This window comes from Pan troglodytes, chromosome 2 (assembly GCF_028858775.2).
Source record: "Pan troglodytes isolate AG18354 chromosome 2, NHGRI_mPanTro3-v2.0_pri, whole genome shotgun sequence".
Classification (NCBI taxonomy): Eukaryota; Metazoa; Chordata; class Mammalia; order Primates; family Hominidae; genus Pan; species Pan troglodytes.
This window is the reverse complement of record NC_086015.1, coordinates 14191271-14213646: the sequence shown is the minus strand read 5'-3', so window position 1 is coordinate 14213646 and position 22376 is coordinate 14191271. Positions and strand designations below refer to the sequence as shown.

General features: G+C 49.7%; 1 protein-coding gene across 2 annotated transcripts in view; it reads right to left on the bottom strand.

Annotated features, from left to right (window-relative positions):
• The window catches only part of IRAK2 (interleukin 1 receptor associated kinase 2), a 78870-nt gene that overhangs the window by 49692 nt on the left and 6802 nt on the right, over positions 1–22376 (bottom strand). For both annotated transcript variants that reach the window (XR_010155112.1, XM_016940449.4), the window contains exon 2: positions 16008–16190. Coding sequence is in view for 1 of the 2 variants with exons in the window: in XM_016940449.4 (XP_016795938.1) it covers positions 16008–16190 (183 nt within the window). In the remaining variant the exon portion in view is untranslated. The remainder of the gene's footprint in view (positions 1–16007; positions 16191–22376) is intronic.

Genomic DNA, 22376 nt, shown 5'->3' with positions numbered 1-22376 from the left:
ACCTCCTAACCCTCTGAGCTTCATGCGCCTCTCCTGTGGAATCAGAATAATAACCCCACACCTCCCAGGGCCGTCCCAGGGCTCCATGATGACAAATGTGAAGTGGCTGGCCCAGGGCAGGGGCCCGCAACACTGTGCAAACAGCCACCCTCCTTCAGTTCTGCCAGAAAGGTGCAGATAGAAAAGAACCTCTGATTCCCAACTCGGGCCTCCGAAGGAAGCATTTAGGGTGGAAGGCTATTTTTAACATTTTAAACACTCTAATGGAAACCGATTCTAGGTGGGCAGCAACTTGGTGCACAGTCCCGAGAGGTACAGTGGCCATGAGAGCAAAGTAACATAGGAGCCCAGCAGCAGGGGAGGTGGGGGCCTGTGCCCACGCCATTGGCAGCCAGCCTCAGTCACACACTGGAGGTGGGCAGCCCAGGGTTCTCCCTGCTGGGACCCCCAGGGATGGGAAGGAGATGCAGGTGACGGAAGGAACAGCTAATCTATAGCTTAGGTGGCCACAGGCACCAGAAGGTTGACATGGCGGTTCTCAGACAGAGTCTGGATTTTTTGTTTTTGTTTTTGAGGCAGAGTCTTGCTCTGTGACCCAGGCTAGAGTGCACTGGTGCAACCATAGCTCACTGCAGCCTCTACTTCCCAAGTTCAAGCAATCCTCCCACCTCAGCCTCCCAAGTAGCTGAGACTACAGGAGCACGCCACCACGCCAGGCTAATTTTGTTTTTGTTTTTGTTTTTTTTTGGTAGAGACAGGGTTTTGCCATATTGCGCAAGCTGATCTCAAACTCCTGGGCTCAAGCAATCTACCTGCCTTGGCCTCCCAAAGTTCTGGGATTACAGGTGTGAGCCATTGCACCCAGCCTGGAATCTGGATATCTTTGAAAGCTGCCTTGCTGAGGCTGAGAACCCACAGTGATGAGGGCTGAGTCCCAGATACAAGGAGGAAATGGGGGAGGGGCAGAAGCGCTTCTCTGTGCCCCTGTCATGGTTCACCAGAGCTGGTTGCCAGGCATGATTTCTTTTTCTCTCTGATTTGTTTTCGGAATGCCTGTGCTCTTCCTAATGAGCATGAATCACTGATGCCACGGAAGGCAAATGAACTCCCAGCAGTCTGGAGTGTGTCCTGCAGTCAGGCTCACCAGCAGGGGGACCCTCCTAAGCCTTGGCTTCCTCATCCGACAAATGAGATGTGGAAGTGGATCCCCGACCCTGAGACCAGCCATGAGGATAAAAAAATTAACACCCAGCAGATCTAAGCTACCATCATTTGCTATAGTCTCGCTCTGTTGCCCAGGCTGGAGTACAGTGGCACGATCTCTGCTCATTACAACTTCTGCCTCCTGGGTTCAAGCGATTGTCCTACCTCACCCTCCCAAGTAGCTGGGATTACAGGCAGACACCATCACGCCCGGCTAATTTTTGTATTTTTAGTAGAGACGGGGTTTTGCCATATTGGCCAGGCTGGTCTCGAACTCCTGACCTCAGGTGATCCGTCCGCCTTGGCCTCCTACTACTGTTATTATAATGACCACTCTAACTCTAGGTCAGGCTTTTTTTCCTAAGTTCTTGCCCATATCTGTGGCCTATTTAATTCAGGTAACAGCTCTGGGGGATAATTGCTACCAAGTATAAGGTAGTTGTCTTATATCTGAAGAAAGCGAAGCCTAGAATGCAGATTTATTTATTATGTGCTTGTTTATGCCCCAGTTCCTTCAGGAGAAAGGATTAAAGAATGTTTATGGGTGCTGGGCCTTTGGCTGATGGGGCCTGGGCCGTCACACTAGCTGCGTGAGAACATTTCACACGGTGGCAAATCCAGGAGCTGTTGGAGCAGAGGGGACTCAGAGCTGGCAACAAGGTCTTTCCTGGGTGAGCACACTCTGGAAATTCCCCCCAACCCTTCACGCCCGTCAAACTACACACTAATTTGTTCTTAGGCTGACTCATGTGGCCAGAATAGATCCCTTCCAGAACAAACAAAAGTGATTCAGCTATAACTAAAGCACCCTCGTGCCAGCTGGCTCTATCAGGGACAAACACAGCTTTCCGTGCCCTCTCTTTTCCTTTCCCTCCTAATCCCTGGGTTTGGCCCTCCAGGCCATACACAGTCACACACAACACACAACACACACACACACACACACACATACACACACACTCCCAACTCAAGCTAGACCTGAAATGAGGCAAACCTGAGAGCACAGCCTGCCTTCCTAATTGTGCGATCCCTGGTTCTCCACTGAACTTGTACTCCACCTGCTGCTGAAATGACTCATTCTTTCTCATTCATTCATTCATTCATTCATTTTGTGTTAGGGAATGGGGAATCCTTTATCAAAACTGCCATAATACTGACATTAAGCTAGTTAAATAAAAGACATCTAATTATAAACTGGGAGGAGCTCTATGCTGAAAACAAACTCGAGGGAGGGGTGCCTGATGGACCTACTTCCATAGGCTGGCCAGGAAAAGCTGCCATGAGAAGGGGCCACATATGCAGACACCCAGAGGATGAAAAGGACTAGCATGGAAGAATGTAGGGAAGCTGGGGAGAGACAGCATTCCAAGGAGAGGGAACACGTGTGCAAAGGTCCTTAGGCAGCAAACACTTGGCATATCCCCGCAAGTGAAGGATGACCGTAGTGGCTGAGGGGAATGACTGAGGGGGAAAGTGGTAGAGGTGAGGTTGAAGAGCCGGGCAAAGGTAGACCATGCAGGGCCTTGTAGGCCACAGTTAGGCAGAACCTTACTGTAAGCGCCCTGGAACTGAGGTAACCTGTAGCTGAGAGAGTACTTACCAAATAACCATCTGCTCCGTCTCATACTCCTGCCTCCTTAGCAATTAGGCTGGGCGTCACGACTGGTTCTAGCCAGTAGATTTTTTTTTTTTTTTTTTGAGACAGATTCTCGCTCTGTTGCCCAGGCTGGAGTGCAGTGGCGCGATCTCGGCTCACTGCAAGCTCCGCCTCCCGGGTTCAAGCAATTCTCCTGCCTCAGCCTCTTGAGTAGCTGGGACTACAGGCACCCGCCACCACGCCCAGCTAATTTTTTTTTATTTTTAGTAGAGACGGGGTATCACCATGTTAGCCAGGATGGTCTCGATCTCCTGACCTTGTGATCCGCCGGCCTCGGCCTCCCAAAGTGCTGGGATTACAGGCATGAGTCACCGCGCCCGGCCTAGCCAGTGGATTTTAAGTGAAGATGCTATCTATCACTTCCTGGACGAAGCACTTAACAGCTAGTGAGCCTCTTCCAACCCTCTCTTCCCCAGCCACAGTGACTTTGGAAGCCACATGTTCTAGATGACATAGCTGGCTACAAGAATGCAGGAGGCTGCATGACCCTTACTGGACTTCAGGTGAGTGGGAAATCAATATTTGTTGCGTTGAGGAACTAGATTTCAAGGTTTATCTGATACTGCAGCATAACCGAGCCTATCCTGGCTAATGCGTCATCTGAGTATGTGTCCAAAACTTGCAACTGGAGGAGACTAGTTGTAAGAGCTAAGCATCTAGCAGGAGTTCAATAAAGGATGGTTCACTTCACTCTAGCTCTTACACTTCCTCTCTGAAACACTGGGGACTGGCTTAGAGGCATTCCACACTCTGTTCATTCTAACACTACTCTCAAGAGACCAACAGTGATTAAAGCCTTGCTTTTCTCCAATGGAATAATGAATGCATGGAAGGAAAAGGTCAAGTGACCTGTCCTTAGCCACTCAGCAATTAACTTTAAGAAAACCTCTAGCTGGGCGTGGTGGTGGGCGCCAGTAGTCCCAGCTACTCGGGAGGCTGAGGCAGGATAATTGCTTGAGTCCACGAGGCAGAGGTTGCAGTGAGCCAAGCTCATGCCACTGCACTTCAGCCTGGACAACAGAGTGAGACTCTGTCTCACAAAAAAAAAAAAAAAAAAGAAACAAAGAAAACCTCACCATCTCGTATGCTTTGAACCTTCCCAGTCTACAAGAAAAGTAGATAGGGCAATGTCTTTACCCATTTTCCAGATGGGGCAAGTGATGATGCAATCTAGTAACCTACCAAGAAGCGGGTAAGGTCAGGCAGACCTGAATTCCCATGTTGGCCTCATCACTATGGGCTATGTGGCCTTGGGAAATTACTTAATCTCTGAGCCTCAGTTTCCTCTTCTATAAAATAGGGATAATAAGAGTTGTGAGAAAAGATGCTTACCTGGCACATATCAGGTGCTAAATTCAAGCTATTACTAGAACCCAGGTGCTCTGACCCCTGGCCTGTGGTTTTGGCCCAAAACAGTGTCGCCTCCAGTGGCAAGTCTGCAGTGGGCAGGGTCTGGATGTAGGCATGTTCTGTTGTGCCCTAGCAGCTGGAAAGGGGCAGAGGCGGGGCAGCCTTCCAAGAGAGCAGACACACAAGCCCTGTCTGGACCTGGCACAGCCCGGCCCCTTCCGGAGAGGAAGGGTTCATTCTCTTCTGTTTCATTTTACATAGCAGCCCCAAATTTTCCACTCAATGAGAGCCCAGCTCCAGGAAGGAAATGACTCTGGCCGAGATGCCAAACCCAAAGTTAGAAACTGTCAAGAGTTGCACAACCAAGAAGAAACTGCATGAAAATTGTGAAACTCAAGACTTCAGGAAGATAGTAGCAACAGATGGGAAGAGAAAACCTTGGTCACTTCCCAAATCCCTTCAGATTCCTGAAGTGTCTTCCTGTCCTACTCAGTTGACATCTGGAACCTCACAGGCCCAGCCCCCCAGTCCATATAGTGGCCAAAACAGGGGATACTCCCAGGTGGAAGCCCTCCAACGTCTTCCCTTCACTCTCCGGTGAAAGCAAACTCTTGGCGGTAGCCTGCATGGCACTGGGTGGCCTGACCCTGCCCTGTCCCCAGCCTCAGCCCACCCCCAGGCCTTTGTACATGCTGCTCCTCCCGGCTAGATATGTGTGTGTCGTCCTTCACTTCTTGGTCCACTATTCCTTACGGAGGAGGCTCAAGTTTCACTGCCTCAGAGAAACTTCCCCTGATGAGATCAAATCCTCTCATCTTGCACTCTCCTACCTGCCCTCCCCACCTGACCTACATTTATCCTTTGAGCACTCATACTGCAGTGGGTGACATGCATCTGTGTGTTAGCTTCTTACAATTCATCTCCCACTGGACTGTAAGCTCCTTGAGGCCTGAGACCTTGGCTGTGTTTTCATGGTTGCATCCCCAGCATCTAGCGCACAGTAGGCACTCAGCAAATGTATTTTTAGGCCAGGCGCAGTGGCTCATGCCTATAATCCCAATACTTTGGGAGGCCAAGGCGGGTGGATCACTGAGGTCAGGGATTCAAGACCAGCCTGGCCAACACGGCCAAACCCTGTCTCTACGAAAAATACAAAAATTAGGCCAGGCACAGTGGTTCACACCTGTAATCCCAGCACTTTGGGAGGCCAAGGCAGGGGGATCACCTGAGGTCGGGAGTTTGAGACCAGCCTGACCAACATGGAGAAACCCTGTCTCTACTAAAAATACAAAATAAGCCGGGCATGGTGGCGCAAGCCTGTAATCCCAGCTACTCGGGAGGCTGAGGCAGGAGAATCGCTTGAACCTGGGAGGCAGAGGTTGTGGTGAGCCGAGATTGCGCTATTGCACTCCAGCCTGGGCAACAAGAGCGAAACTCCATTTCAAAAATAAATACATACATAAATAAATAAATAAAATTACAAAAATTAGCCAGGCGTGGTAGTGCATGCCTGTAATCCCAGCTACTCAGAGGTTGAGGCACAAGGATCGCTTGAACCCGGGAGGCGGAGGTTGCAGTGAGCCGAGATCAAGCCATGGCACTCCAGCCCAGGTGACAGCGTGAAACTCCATCTCAAAAAAAGACAAAAAATGTATTTTTAGTTCCTTATTAACTCTCTTGTCCAGCTCCTGCATATCTAAATCCCTGTGGCAGGGCAGAGGGAGAATTTCACCTCACAGGCCAGTGCACCCAGTTTCCAGACTCCACCCTCAGAGCCAGAGCCATCTGCTCCCCACCATCTACAGGCTCAGCACCTAACCCAGCCTTTGGTGGCACTTAATCAGCTCTAGAGCTCAGCATTGATTATAGTGGATTCTCCTTTGCCTGGGAGCCACAGCTGGGATACTCACTTCTGCCTCAATTCCTGCTCTTAAGCCCCTAAGATGCCAGTATATAAGGTCTGGAGCCCGGCCCACAGTCCCCTCCTAAGCCTGGTCGTCTGGAAAAATCCCTCTCTGGAGTAGGCCTCTCATCGTTAAGCCCCAGGGTGATGGTGGACCCTAGCCCCAGAAACAGACTCTTCTCACACTGGATGCTGGTCTGAACATACAAGTACTGCCTCTGACCCCCTAGGTTCTCCATCATGGGGCTTCCCTGAGATGCCCAGCACCTTCACCATGGTCACCATTTCCCCAGAGCAGTGACTCACAAAGTATATTGATCTCATGGGCATATTAGTATCAATTGAAAAGGAGTACCATGGTCAAATATGAATGGGAAACAATAGCCTAAATAAGTTTCTTTGCTGCAGGACGTATCAGAGCCTTCACAGTTGGTGTGCATTGTAAATCTCCAAAGGCAGAGGCAGTGATAAAGTATGCGGGGTTTCCCGAGTTTAGTTATTCATGAACCCTTTTGTTTGCAGCAGGGTATCTTGCTGGACCAGTCTTCTGAGGCACATGGTGTGGGAAATGCTACTCTAGACCATGATCTGCTACTGCAGATGCCCTGTGCATGTAGTACTCTCCCCATCACAATGAGGCAGCTTTCAATTAGGACACAAAGGCAGTATTCCCCCTTCCTGTCTGACCCAGAGGGTGAATCTTCATCCAAGACCCAGTTCTTTCCTGGAGGCTCAGAGGTCACAACATTCACAGAGGACTATTTTTCAACTAGTCTTTGCCAGAAGATGGGAAGTGAAAGTGGAGAGGAGAGGATAAAAAGGGCTTCATTTTACAAAATGGGGCATCGGGAGACATTGCCTATAGCTTATGGAAGAAATGTAAGTACATTTGTTAACACTGCAAAGCCAACCTATAGAGGGACTGAAAATAGTGATAACAGGTGGAGTCACCCTAATCTGAAAACCTGAAATCCAAAATGCTCCAACATCCAAAACTTCTTGAGCAACAACATGACACTCAAAAGAAATGCACTTCAGATACTGGATTTTCGAATTAGGGATGCTCAGCCACTAAGGATATAATGCAAAAATTCCAAAATCTGAAAAAAAAAAAAAAAGTTAGCTGGGCACGGTGGTTTGCACTTATAGTCCTAGCTAGTTGGGAGGCTGAAGCAAGAGGACTGTTTGAGCCCAAGAGTTCAAAACAGCAGTAAGCTAAGATTGTACCACTGCCCCACTGCATTCCAGCCTGGGCAACAAAGCGAGATTCTGTCTCTATTTAAAAAAAAAAAAAAAAAAAAAAAAGGAAAGAAAGAAAACAAAGACCCAGCCTGTAGCTAACAATCCAAGTCAACAAGAATCCCCATCTTGGGGGATCTCAAGAGTCTGCCTCAGCAGCAGGGAAGACTGTGGTACTAACCTTTCTAATAATCTAATCTCTGCTTCACCTTTCTGAGTTCTACTACTGACCCTCAGAAGAGGTTCTCTGCCAAATACAGAGAGCTCAAAGGCAAAAGTCAAATGAAGAGTCCTGCCTTCCCATCCAACTTACTGTTTCAGGTGGCTTCAAGGGAAGCTCCAGGTAAGCACATTAAATTGGGGAGTGAGGAGGCGAGGCTAAGCGCAGAAGCCAGGAAATAACAGACCAAACACTTCAGGGCTAAGAATTAAGATGTGTCTAGGCTGGATCTTCGGCTGTGATTACCACAGCAGAACTGATTAGAAGCCAAGAGAGCAGAAGCTTCTAGTTTTTTGACAGAACTGTGTTGCCAAAGAAACCACAGCTGAATCTGATAAAAGCTGGAGATTATTTGACTCCTACAGCTCCACTCAAGTCCCCAAACCCACACCAGCAGGAGGTGGTTTGTGAAAGCCAAGGAGCCCTAAATAAAAGCACATTCTTTCCAGTTCCATTTCAGATAAGGCCACAGAGAATAATGAACGTGGAAGCTCCACTTCCCAGAAATCACGGAGGACCAGGTATCAGAGCAGTGTTTTTTTGTTGTTGTTGTTGTTGAGACGGAGTCTTGCTCTGTCACCCAGGCTGAAGTGCAGTGGCACAATCTTGGCTCATTGCAATCTCTGCCTCCCAACAATCTCTGCCTCCTGGTTCAAGAGATTCTCTTGCCTCAGCCTCCCGAGTAGCTGGGATTACACGTGCCCACCGCCACCTCTGGCTAATTTTTGTATTTCCATTTTTATTTATTTTTGAGACGGAGTGTAGCTCTGTCGCCCAGGATGGAGTGCAGTGGCACAATCTCGGCTCACTGCAAACCTCCACCTCCCAGGTTCAAGCAATTCTCCTGCGTCAGCCTCCCAAGTAGCTGAGGTCACAGGCCTGAGCCACCACGCCTGGCCTAATTTTTGTATTTTTAGTAGAGACGATGTTTCACCATGTTGGCCAGGCTGGTCTTGAACTCCTGACCTCAAGTGATCCACCCACCTCAGCCTCCCAAAGTGCTGGGATTACAGGCGTGAGCCACCGCGCCCAGCCAGAGCAGTGGTTCTTTTTTTTTTTTTTTTTTTTGAGACGGAGTTTCGCTCTTGTTGCCCAGGCTGGAGTACAATGGTGCGATCTTGGCTCACCACAATCTCTGCTTCCCAGGTTCAAGCGATTCGCCTGCCTCAGCCTTCCTGAGTAGCTGGGATTACAGGCATGCGCCACCACGCCCGGTTAATTTTGTGTTTTTAGTAGAGACAGGGTTTCTCCATGTTGGTCAGGCTGGTCCCGAACTCCCGACCTCAGGTGATCCGCCTGCCTGGGCCTCCCGAAGTGCTGGGATTACAGGCATGAGCCACAGCGCCGGGCTGAGCAGTGGTTCTTAAACCTCAAGGTGCATCAGAATCATCTGGGGAACTTAAGCCAGACTGTTGGGCCTCACCCCTAGAGTTTCCGAATCAGCAGATGAGGTGGGGCCCAATAATTTGCCTTTCTAACAAGTTCCCAGGTGATACTGATGCTTAGGATGCTTTGAGAATCACAGATCACTGAGAACCAAGGGCTGCCAGATGGGCCAAGCAAAGAACTTACTCCTTTACCAGGGAATGGAGTTTTGGCCCGGCGCAGTGGCTCACGCCTGTAATCCCAGCACTTTGGAAGGCCGAGGCGGGCGGATCACGAGGTCAGGAGATCAACCTGGCTAACACGGTGAAACCCCATCTCTACTAAAAATACAAAAAAAAAAAAAAAAAAAAAAATAGCCGGGCATGGTGGCGGGCGCCTGTAGTCCCAGCTACTCGGGAGGCTGAGGCAAGAGAATGGCGTGAACCTGGGAGGCGGAGCTTGCAGTGAGCCGAGATCGCACCACTGCACTCCTGCCTGGGCGACAGAGCGAGGCTTCGTCTCAAAAAAAAAAAAAAAAAAAAAAAAAAAACACGCACACACACAAAAAAACAGGGAAGGGAGTTTTACAATTACTCCTCTGCCAGATTTGTTGACTGCTATAGACAAGTAACTACCTCATGTTTCTCATCTCAAGTGGGAGTTTTTTATTGTGGCTTCCTGTTCAAATTCCACCATTGAATTTGGGTGTGCTGGGGGAAGGGGATGCAGACAGCTTCTCTTTGGTTGAGAGGCCCTGGGTCACTGGGGCCATTAGAGAAGGCTACACATCACCCACACATACCAGACTTGTCCTAAAGGAAGTGACTGATTAGGCCCCCCAGGCCTATCTCCCTTGTGGAAAGCAGATGTTTTATGCAGGTCAGGACAGGTGTATACAGATATCTGGGTGGCCAAAATGGACCGTGGCAGAAACTGCTAATGGTCCCTCCAATACTGATTTCCTCCTTTTCTAGAGTACTAGAAGCTTTAGTTGCACATAAAACCTTGCAACTAAAGATTACATTTCCCAGCCTCCCTTGCAAGCAGGTGTGGTTCTGTGACCAGGTTTGGCCAATAGCTTATGAGGGAAAGTAGGTGAGCAACTTCCTGGTCATGTCCTTAAAAGAAGTGGAGTGTACCCACCTTTTTCCTCTTTTTCCCTTCTTGCTGGCTGCGATGTGCATGTAGGGGCACAGAGGGGCCATCTCAGATGTGAGAAGTCTTGTGTCCACACTGGCAGAACAGTAAAGAAGAAAGAGCCTGGGCCACAAAACCACGGAGCTGCCACATGAGCCCGGGGCAGCCTGGCAGTCACAGGAGAGGGAAATGAATGCCTGTCTTTTCTCAGCCACTGTGGTCTGCGCTTGTTTTACAGTAGTGAACCTGGAAGGCTAATAGAGGAGACCAAGACATGGATGGCTAAAAGAGGAAAAAGGGGCTGACTCTGGCCAGCAGATTTGCCAGGGCAAGGAATAGGTAGCTGCTTTCTGTTCTAAGCCTTCTGTACTGATTTATTCTAATTCTCTTTTTTATTTTATTTATTTATTTTTTTTGAGACGGAGTCTCGCTCTGCCGCCAGGCTGGAGTGCAATGGTGCCATCTTGGCTCACTGCAAGCTCCGCCTCCCGGGTTCCCACCACTCTCCTGCCTCAGCCTCCTGAGTAGCTGGGACTACAGGCACCCGCAACCACGCCAGGCTAATTTTTGTTGGTTTGTTTGCTTTAGTAGAGGCAGGGTTTCACTGTGTTAGCCAGGATGGTCTCAATCTCCTGACCTTGTGATCTGTCCGCCTCGGCCTCCCAAAGTGTTGGGATTACAGGCTTGAGCCACTGCGCCCGGCCCATTCTAATTCTTAGAGTATTCAGTGTTTGACAAATTAAATAACTACGGCCTTGGCAACTAAGGCTGAGGAAATATCAAGGAACAGAGACCCACAGAGCCAGCCCTCTACCCATTCAGACCAGGCAGCCACTGCAGTTCACATTTCAAGAGACTGTGCAGGGATATGACCCCAGTGGGCCCCTGTCGTACCATTGAGTTCAAGCATGGCCTTCAAAAGGCCACAGTCACATCCAGGCACATCCCCTGGAGAGGTAAGTCCCTCAGGAAGCCACTTCATGTCCAGGACTTCTGGTGTGTGGGGCTTTCAAGTACTGTTTTCTTCAAATTTATCGTTAACACCCTTTAAGAGGTGGTGGGCATCCAGCCAGGCGCGGTGGCTCACGGCTGTAATCCTGGCACTTTGGAAGGCCGAGGTGGACAGATCACTTGAGGCCAGGAGTTCAAGAATAGCCTGGCCAACATGGTGAAACCCCATCTCTATTAAAAATTCAAAAACTTAACCAGATGCAGCGGGGCACACCTATAATCCTAGCTACTTGGGAGGCTGAGGCAGGAGAACCACTTGAACTCCAGAAGCAGAGGTTGCAGTAAGCTGAGATCGCACTACTGCACTCCAGCCTCAGTGACAGAAAGAGACTCCGTCTCAAAAAAAAAAAAAAAACAAATTAGTGGGCGTCTGTTTGAACTACTATAGAGATAACAAAAAATTAAAATTAAAAAAATAAAGGGCCTGGCGCAGTGGCTCAGCCTGTAATCCCAGCACTTTGGGAGGCTGAGGCGGGCGGATCACCTGAGGTCAGGAGTTTGAGACCATCCTGGCTAAGAGGTGAAACCCTGTCTCTAACTAAAATACAAAAAATTAGGCGGGCGTGGTGGCGGGCACCTGTAGTCCCAGCTACTCGGGAGGCTGAGGCAGGAGAATGGCGTGAACCCGGGAGGCGGAGCTTGCAGTGAGCCGAGATCGTGCCACTGCACTCCAGGCTGGGCGACAGAGTGAGACTGTGTCCCAAAAAAAAAAAAAAGAAAAAAAGAAAATGATGTAGCTGGGCACAGTGGCTCACACCTGTAATCCCAGCACTTTGGGAGGCCAAGGCCAGTGGATCACCTCGGGTCAGGAGTTCGAGACCAGCCTGGCCAAAATGGTGAAACCCCATCTCTACTGAAAATACAAAAATTAGCCAGGTGTGGTGGCAGGTGCCTGTAGTCCCAGCTACTCGGGAGGCTGAGGGAAGAGAATCGCTTGAACCTGGGAGGCAGAGGTTGCGGTGAGCCAAGATTGCGCCACTGCACTCCAGCCTGGGTGACAGAGCAAGACTCCATCTCAAAAAAAAAAAAAGAAAAGAAAAAGAAAAAAAAGAAAATGATGCTTACTCAGGAATAGGGCATTGGAATGAGAGTACATGTGCCATAGTAAACTAAGCGTGTATCCAGGGAGGTTTTTCAAAGGAAAAGTGAAGAGGATTACATAACTGTTTTGAGATAACTATCCTTGAATAACGAGAGTGATTCCAGTCTCCAGGGTCGGATAGGCATTTGCTGGGCAGATGTCCTCGCAGAAGTATTTTTTGTGTGTGGTTACAATGGTCTTTATGCAAGGTTGTGGTTTTTGTAGAGTCTTCCGTGACAGTTATTGTTGTTGGGCATTTATGCATGACAGTCCTCCCTTCATGGCCTTCCCTAGTTCTATTTGTCAGGGTTATTTATTTTTGAAACAGAGTCTTGCTCTGTCACCCAGGCTGGAGTGCAGTGGTGCAATCTCCCCTCACTGCAACCTCCGCCTCCCAGGTTCAAGCAATTCTCCTGCCTCAGCCTCATGAGTAGCTGGGACTACAGGAGCCCAGCTAATTTTTTTGTATTTTTAGTAGAAACAGGGTTTCACCATGTTGGTCTGACTGGTTTCAAACTCCTGACCTCAGGTGATCTACCCGCCTCGGCCTCCCAAAGTGATGGGATTACATGCGTGAGCCACCATGCCCAGCCAAGGGTTATTTCTTTTTTAACACAAAATCACTCCATGTTGATTCTGACAACTTTCGCAGGGGGAATGTAAGGAGAGGAACAGCAGCGGCTCAGGAGCACCGGGCAGGGAGGGGTTTCAGGTGGGTTCCAGGAATGGGGAGGCTGTGGCCTGGGCAGCTGACCCTCTCCACTCTGAGGAGGAAGGTGTGCTTAGGGAGGCAGCCAGCAGGGGTGAAGACAGAAGTCCAGGGGATGGGGAGGACTATGACTCAAGAGGAGCCACCACTATGCTGCTGGGGGCACACAGAGGAGTCAGGGTCCAGCCTGTGCAGAAGCAGGCGCAGCCACCGTCCTGTGCTGGAACATCACTCCCATTGGTAGCCAGATTGCCCCATTCCCGACCCTAGACAGGAAGGCCTGGAAAGTTGCTTGGCAGCTGAAGGGAGGAGATGTTCTCGCTGCCCCACTGGCCTCCCCGTGACTGGTGTGGTCTGCCCCACGATGCCCCCAAAAGCCCAGCCTGGGCTGTAGCTCTAGATCTCTCCACCTGCACGTCCACCACAGCATCCCCTGCTCTCCTGGTTTATCTCAGAGGGTGGTGCTCTCTAGGCCCCCACCCTCAGGCCTTTGCTCCCAGTCCCTCCTCCTGGAAGCCCTCAATGACTCCAGAAGACCTGAGGGACAGGCAGGTGCTGAATCTGGTCTGATGGTCCAGCCAGGTGGTTCCCAGCTCAGGAACCCCAGACAGGACAGCTCCTCCCCAGGTGTCTGGGGCTCCCACCACTGGCTCCTCGGGGCCCTTGCACATGCTGGCCCCTCTCTCCTGAGCTCTTACCCAATGCGTCATGTGGCTGTCTTCTTCCTATTCCTCTAGGTTCACATCCTCACACTGGCCTTCCTTGACCCCCTGTCCTAGGAGGCTCCCCTATCTGGTCACTGTATCCTGCCTGCCCATTTCTGTACTAGTTTTCCTATGCATTAACTGTCTCCTCACAAGACTGTGTCCTCATGAGGGCGGAGGACCTGTCACTTTGCCTGTGCTGTATTCCAGAACCAGGCAGGTGCTCAGTTAAGTACCTGCAGAAGACTGGCTCCCTGCCCTACACTGAGGGGGTCTCTTTGGGGATGTGAGGAGGGGTGGGGGTAACCAGACCCCCCATCCCCACTGCCTTCTGCTGAGCACCAGCTGAACATCAGGCACTTATTCTCTTCAACTTCACAGCCACCCTTCAGGGTAGGGAGGTATTACCAGCTAAATATGTCCCCACCACACATGATCCTATTTTCTCAGAGGAGGGTAATTTGTTAATACTAAATATCAATCAACACTTAAAATGAAAAAACATATACTATAATAGAAAGCCATCCCATGGCTACACTTACATGTGTGCAAAACACGCTCTATACATCTAAGTGTATCATGACACTATACAGAATAGAAAAATGGCTGGGCATGGTGGCTCACACCTGTAATCCCAGCACTTTGGGAGGCCAAGGTGGGCAGATCACCTGAGGTTGGAAGTTCGAGACCAGTCTGGTCAACATAGTGAAACCCTGTCTCTACTAAAAGTACAAAAAGTTGACTGGGCACGGTGGCTCACACCTATAATCCCAGCACTTTGGAAGGCCAAGGCAGGTGGATCATTTGAGGTCAGGAGTTTGAGACCAGCTTGGCCAACACAGTGAAACCCTGTCTATACTAAAAATACAAAAATTAGCCGGGCATGGTGGTGGATATCTGTGATCCCAGCTACTCAGGAAGCTGAGGCAGGAGAATCACTTGAACCTAGGAGGCAGAGGCTGCAATGAGCCGAGATCTCACCACTGCACTCCAGCCTGGGCAACAGAGACAGACTTCATATCAAAAAAAAAAAAAATTAGCTGGATGTGGTAGCGGGCACCTGTAATCACACCTACTTGGGAGGCTGAGGCAGGAGAATCTCTTGAACATGGGAGGTGGAGGTTGTGGTGAGCCAAGATCGTGCCACTGCTCTCCAGCCTGGGAGACAGAGTGAAACTTCATCTCAAAAAAAAAAAAAAAACTGAAAAATGCTAGAAGGAACATAAACACATCTCAATAGGGGCAAACAAATCATAGAGCATCTGTCAAAGGAATACAATGTAGCTATTAGAAAGAATGTGTCAATATGAAAAGTCCCCAAGGTCTTTGCTAGGTGAAAAAAAATTCACAATACATGATGTGCTACTAGCTGTATCAAAAGGGGGTTGCAGGCAGGGTGATGTGACTCATGCCTGCAATCCCAGCACTTTGGGAGGCCAAGGCAGGAGGATCACTTGAGACCAGGAGTTCAAGACCAGCCTGGATCTCTACAAAAAAATGAAAAATTAGTCAGGCATGGTGGCATGTGCCTATAGTCCCAATTACTCAGGAAGTTGAGGCAGGAGGACACTTGAGCCCAGGACATCAAGGCTGCAGTGAGCTTTGCTCTCCAGCCTGGGCAGCAGAGCAAGACCCTGTCTCAAAAAAAAAGTTTTTTAAAAAGGAATTGCAGATATATAATACCCTTGCCCAGGCAGAGAAAATTTCTAGTAAGACAAGCCAGAAATTTTTACCAATCATTACTTCTTGGGATGTAAAGTGGGGAAAAGAAGCAATATGAATCATTTTTGCTGCATGCTTTTTTGAATAGCTATAGCTATTGGGGTTTTTTTAATTAATTAATGTATTTATTTTTGGAACAGATAGCCCAAATTTAAAAGGTACGAAAGAATTTACAGTAAAGTCTCCCTCCAATACTGTGTTCTCTGGCAGCCCAGTTCCTCTCCCCACAGGTAACCACTGTTACCACTTTCTTTTTTTTTTTCTTTTGGAGACAGAGTCTCACTGTCGCCCTGGCTGGAGTGCAGTGGTGCAATCCTGGCTCACTGCAACCTCCGCCTCCCAGGTTCAAGCGATTCTCCTGCCTCAGCCTCCTGAGTAGCCGGGATTACAGGCGCAGGCCACCAAGCCCAGCTAATTTTGTATTTTTAGTAGAGACGGGTTTTCACCATGTTAGCCAGGCCAGTCTCGAACTCCTGACTTCAGGTGATTCACCCACCTCGGCCTCCCGAAGTGCTGGGATTACAGGCGTGAGCCACCGCACCTGGCCTGTTACCAGTTTCTTATGTGCATGGTAAACTCACTCATTAAATTAGTTTTTTAATTAAAAGAGGAAAAAAGTATTAAGGCCAGAGAGTGCAACTCACACGGACAGAAACTGCTCAGGAGCGTGATGGGCCCCACGCAAGGAGGGCCCTGAGTTACTCACAGTTCAGGATGATCTGGGCAGCCCGGTAGAGCTCCAGGCGGCACAGGAGGTCCACAAGTTGCTGGACGGTGGCCTGCCGCATGCCCCACCACCACAGCAGCTCCCGCGTGATGCTCACACCCTGCACCCGCTCCATGGACTTGATCTTCCGCAGCTGGGTCAGGTCTGTGATCACGTAGGAGGCTGGAAGGGAGGGAGAGAACTCTGCTTAGAGTCAGAGAGGCAGTCCCTCTAGGACAGGTCCCCACCCTAGCCCCTAGCTGGGCTTTTCCAGGACATCCTCCCCAACCACCCCCTCCACACTGGAAACACGACCATTAGCTGAGGTCCACAGGTGGCCCAAGTTACAACGCTGACTCTGCTGGACACCCATGGGGTCCAGTACATATGACTTAGGAGAAAGACCACGGGACAGGAGGGTCAGAGCCTTGAGCATTGGCTGCTGCTATGCCTGGGGCAGTCACTGCGCCCGTGGGAGCCTCGGTGGGTACTAGCTCTGCCTGCCTCCCCTTCTATAATGGAAGGTCCGTGTAGGCAGGGAGCTCCACCTGTTTGGTTCACTGTTACTTCCCCAGAATTGAGAATAGTGCCTGGTTCAGAGTGGAGGTGGGGCCAGGATGAGGGTGAGTCAGGTGAGGCACCTAGGGAAGGAAAATGCAGGAGGCGCTCATCTTCAGGTGGCACCGCAGGACCCTGAGCATCAGCGCCTCCTTACATTTTGCCCTGGGCATCTCATTCCTCTCAGCTAAGTCCCAGTCCTGGTCAGGGGAACTCAACAAGTGTATGAGGCCAGGTGCAGCGGCTCACACCTATAATTCCAATACTTTAGGAGACCAAGGAGGGATTGCTGGAGCTCAGGGGTTCAAGACCAGCCTGGGCAACATAGTGAGACCCTGTCTCTACAAAAAATAAACAAAGTAAGCCAGGCGTGGTGGCTCACGCCTGTAATCCCAGCACTTTGGGAGGCCGAGGCAGGTGGACCACAAGGTCAGGAGATCAAGACCATCCTGGCTAACACGGTGAAACCCTGTCTCTACTAAAAATAGAAAAATTAGCCGGGCGTGGTGGTGGGCACCTGTAGTCCCAGCTACTCGGGAGGCTGAGGCAAGAGAATGGCGTGAACCCGGGAGGCGGAGCTTGCAGTGAGCCAAGATCACGCCATTGCACTCCAGCCTGGGTGACAGAGCGAGACTCCATCTCAAAACAAAAAAAAGACCCTGTCTCTACAAAAAATAAGCAAAGTAGGCCAGGCGCAGTGGTTTACACCTGTAATCCCAGCAGTTTGGAAGGCTAAGGCGGGCAGATCACAAGGTCAGGAAATTGAGACCATCCTGGCTAACATGGTGAAACCTCGTCTCTACTAAAAATACAAAAAATTAGCCGGGCGTGGTGGCGTGCACCTGTAGTCCCAGCTACTCGGGAGGCTGAGGCAGGAGAATGTCATGAACCCAAGAGGTGGAGCTTGCAATGAGCCAAGATCGCGCCACTGCACTCCAGCCTGGGAGACAGAGCGAGACTCTGTCTCAAAATAAATAAATAAATAAATAAACAAACAAAGTAGCCAGGCATGGTAGCATGCATCTGTAGTCCTAGCTACTCAGGAGGCTGAGATGGGAGGATCACTTGAGCCCAGGAGTTGGAGGCTGCAGCAAGCCATGATGATGTCACTGCACTCCAGCCTGGGCAACACAGCAAGACCTTGTCTCCAAAAACAACAACAAAAAAGATATGCTAAGTGAATAATTGAATGAAAACACACACACATACCACACTGTCTTCGGAGAACTGTTATAAGGATCAGAGAGCCATGGATACAAAAATACTTTGCCAATTCTGAAGTATGGGACAAAACTTGCAGGGAGCTACCACTAGTAACAATAAAAATAATGCACTCTTTCTTTTGGTGTTTTACCATAAAACTGATGGTTGTTCACCAAAAAAAAAAACCATGGACAATACAGGGGGAAAAGTTACACAGCATCTCACCACCCTCCTAAGGCCATTAGGGTACTTCCCCTTTCCAAAAATCACCCCCTCTACATAGATGTGTCTTTGGATGTAGTTGTTGCCACACTGCAGGTAAGATTTTGTATCTTTTCTTTCTTTCTTTTTTTTTTTTTTTTTTTTGAGACGGAGTCTTGCTCTGTCACCCAGGCTGGGGTGCAGTGGTGCGATCTCAGCTCACTGCAAGCTCCGCCTCCCAGGTTCAGGCCATTCTCCGGCCTCAGCCTCCCGAGTAGCTGGGACTACAGGCGCCCACCACCATGCCTGGCTAATTTTTTTGTATTTTTAGTAGAGACGAGGTTTCACCACATTAGCCAGGATGGTCTCGATCTCCTGACCTTGTGATCTGCCCGCCTCGGCCTCCCAAAGTACTGGGATTACAGGCGTGAGCCACCGTGCCCAGCCGATTTTGTATCTTTTCTTAAGAGATGCCCAGGCTGCTCTCGCACTCCTCGCCTCAAGCAATCTTCCCACCTCAACCTCTTAAAGTGCTGGGATTGCAGGTGTGAGCCACATGCCTCACCTGAGATTCTGCATCCTGGTCTTATTTATTAACATTATACCACAGGGACTGGGCACAGTGGCTCATGCCTATAATCCTAGCACTTTGGGAGGCTGAGGCAGGTGGATCACCTGAGGTCAGGAGTTCGATACTAGCCTGGCCAACATGGTGAAACCCCGTCTCTACTAAAAATACAAAAATTAGCCAGGTGTGGTAACACACGCCTGTAATCTCCCAGCTACTCGGGAGGCTGAGGTAGGAGAAATCACTTGAACCTAGGAGGTGGAGGTTGCAGTGAGCTGAGATCGTGCCACTGCACTCCAGCCTGAGCGACAGAGACTGAGTCTCAAAAATATAAAAATTAAAAATAAATAAAAATTTAAAAATCTTTTTTTTTTGAGACAGGGTGTCACTCTGTTGCCCAGGTGGCATGAGTACAGTGGTGCAAACATGGATCAGCACAGCCTTGGCCACCCAGGCTCAAGCAATCCTCCCACCTCAGCCTCCCCAGCAGCTGGGATGACAGACACACCACCATTCCTGGCTAATTTTTTTTTTTTTTTTTTTTGGTACAGGCATGAACCACTGTGCCTGGCCCATAAATGGATTTTTATGACCAGTATTCCACTGGTTTACTGAAGTGAGAAAGGCATTTTTATTAAAACTAGGAGTAATCAGCCGGGTGCAGTGGTTCATGCCTGTAATCCCAGCACTTTGGGAGGCTGAGGTGGGCGGATCACCTAAGTTCAGGAGTTCGAGACCAGCCTGGCCAACATGGTGAACTCCCATCTCCACTAAAAATACAAAAATTAGCCAAGCATGGTGGTGCCCACTTGTAGTCCCAGCTACGTGGAAGGCTGAGGCAGGAGAATCACTTGAACCCGGGAGGCAGAGGTTGCAGTGAGCCGAGATCGCGCCACTGCACTCCAGCTTGGGCAACAGAGTGAGACTCCATCTCAAAAAAATAAAACAAAACAAAAAAAAAGAAAATATAAACATAGGTGGGCCGAGTAGAAGAAGGAAAGGCAAGAGATGAAGCCCAGGACCACATAACAAAGACCCTCAAGTGAATGCCCAGCTTTGGAGTTTGGACTTGATCCTAAGAGTTACAAGGGACCACAGAAAATTTCAGAGCCAGTGAGTGCTGTGAACGGATTGCACAATCCCCTACCCTTTGGACAAAATGGGCTGGTGACAGTCTCCTGCACACAGAAAGCCTCCAGGAGAAGTGCCCCATTAAGATGGAAAGTTCCTAAATTGCTATGTTAGTCACTGGAAACCCCAGGCCAGATTGCTGGTCAGTGGGAAGTGATGTCAGCTGGGTCAGGGGCCGCTTCTAGCAATACAGAGAAGAGAACGGATGGAAAAGGAAGGACCATCTCCCCCCACGAAGCATTGGTCATCCACACACACTCCCATCTTGGGAGGCAGCATGACGTAATGGGAAAACAGAAGCCCAGGGCCACCCCTCGTGGCTGGTGGCAGCAGGAACTCAGCCACAGCCTGACTCTCTGTGGGCTGAACTTTCCTTACTCGTGATGGTAATACAAGAGAAACAGGAATTAAACTCTAAGGTGCCTTCCAGCTTAGACATTTTTGTTCCATGACGGTGCCATATCTTAAGGTGTTGACCAATCAGCATTTAACCAGACCCTTTATTTATTTTATTTAGTTTTTTTCAGACGGAGTCTTGCTCTGCTGCCCAGGCTGGAGTGCAGTGGCGTGATCTCAGTTCACTGCAGCCTATGCCTCCCAGGTTCAAGCAATTCTCCTGCCTCAGCCTCCCAAGTAGCTGGGGCTACAGGGCATGTGCCACCACTCTCGGCTAATTTTTTGGTATTTTTAGTACAGATGGAGTTTCACTCTCTTGGCCAGGCTGGTATCAAACTCCTGAGCTCAAGTGATCCGCCCTCCTTGGCCTCCCAAAGAGCTGGGATCACAGGCATCAGCCACCGTACCCAGTCTCAACCAGACCCTTTAGAGTCGGGACATGATAGAGATCTTGAGGGGATGAGTCACTACCAAGGCCTTCTGCTAAGCTGCAGCTTTTTTCTCAGCATGGACAGGTAATATCTGGTCATCGTAGAATATTTGGGAAACAAGAAAATGAAAGTCCCCATGATTATCCCACTTGGAGGACTCCAAGGACACCACCAGTTACATTTTGGTGTCTAATCTTCCAGACTTTTTCTACAGATATGAAAACATGTGCGAAAGTCAGCAGGACAGTAGTGGTGGTTCAGAGGCCAGATATTGGGATTCGGGGCCTGGGTTCAAATCCTGTCTCTGCTGCTTACTTGCTGTGTTTTTGGGGAAGGTGTTCATCTCCCCCTGAGCCTCAGTTTCCTCATCTGTCAAACAAGGATAACAGCAGCACCTGCCTCAGAGATTGTTGCAAGGATTACATGAGTTATATGTACAGAAGCACTCAGAACAGTGCTTAACACACAATAAACATGATATAAGTATTAGCTGTAAGTGTTAAACTATCTACATTCTATGAAAACCTGTTTTTCATAGAGTTTGGCCAGGTGCGGTGGCTCACGCCTGTAATCCCAGCACTTTGGGAGGCCAAGGCAAGCGGATCACGAGGTCAGGAGTTTGAGACCAGCCTGGCCGACACGACGAAACCCCGTCTCTACTTTTTTTTTTTTTTTTTTTTTTGAGACAGAGTCTCGCTCTGTTGCCCAGGCTGGAGTGCAGTGGCGCGATCTTGGCTCACCACAACCTCCACCTCCTGGGTTCATGCGATTCTCCTACCTCAGCCTCCCGAGTAGCTGGGACTACAGGCATGTGCCACCATGCCCGGCTAATTTTTGTATTTTTGGTAGAGACGGGGTTTCACTATGTTGGCCAGGCTGGTCTCAAACTCCTGACCTCGTGATCCACCCACCTCGGCCTCCCAAAGTGCTGGGATTACCGGCATGAGCCACCCCGCCCGGCCTTTTTTTTTTTTTTTTTGAGACGGAGTTTTACTCTTGTTGCCCAGGCTGGAGTGCAATGGCACATCTCAGCTCACTGCAACCTCCACCTCCCAGGTTCAAGCAATTCTCCTGCCTCAGCCTCCCAAATAGCTGGGATTACAGGTGAGCGCCATCACACCTGGCTAATTTTTTGTTTGTTTGTTTGTTTGAGACGGAGTCTCACTCTGTCACCCAGGCTGGAGTGCAGTGGCGCGATCTCTGCTCACTGCAAGCTCCACCTCCCAGGTTCACACCATTCTCCTGCCTCAGCCTCCTGAGTAGCTAGGACTACAGGCGCCCGCCACCATGCCCAGCTAATTTTTTTTTTTTTAGTAGAAACGGGGTTTCACTGTGTTAGCCAGGATGGTCTCAATCTCCTGACCTCATGATCCACCCACCTCAGCCTCCCAAAGAGCTAGGATTACAGGCATGAGCCACTGCACCTGGCCAATTTTCATATTTTTAGTAGGGACAGAGTTTCTCCATGTTGGCCAGGCTGGTTTCGAACTTCTGACCTCGTGGTCCTCCCACCTTGGCCTCCCAAAGTGCTGAGATTACAGCCGTGAGCCACTGCGCCCAGCCCATCTCTACTAAAAATGCAAAAACTAGCAGAGTGTGGTGGCGGGTGCCTGTAGTCCCAGCTACTCTGGAGGCTGAGGCAGGAGAATCACTTGAACCCAGGAGGCCGAGGTTGCAGTGAGCTGAGATTGCATCACTGGACTCCAGCCTGGGCAACAGAGTGAGACTCCGTCTCAAAAAAGAAAAAAAAGGCTGGGTGCAGTGGCTCACACCTGTAATCCAAACACTTTGGGAGGCTGAGGCGGGCGGATCACGAGGCTGGTCTCAAACTCTTGGCTTCAAGAAATTTTCCCACCTAGGCCTCCCAAAGTGTTGAAATTA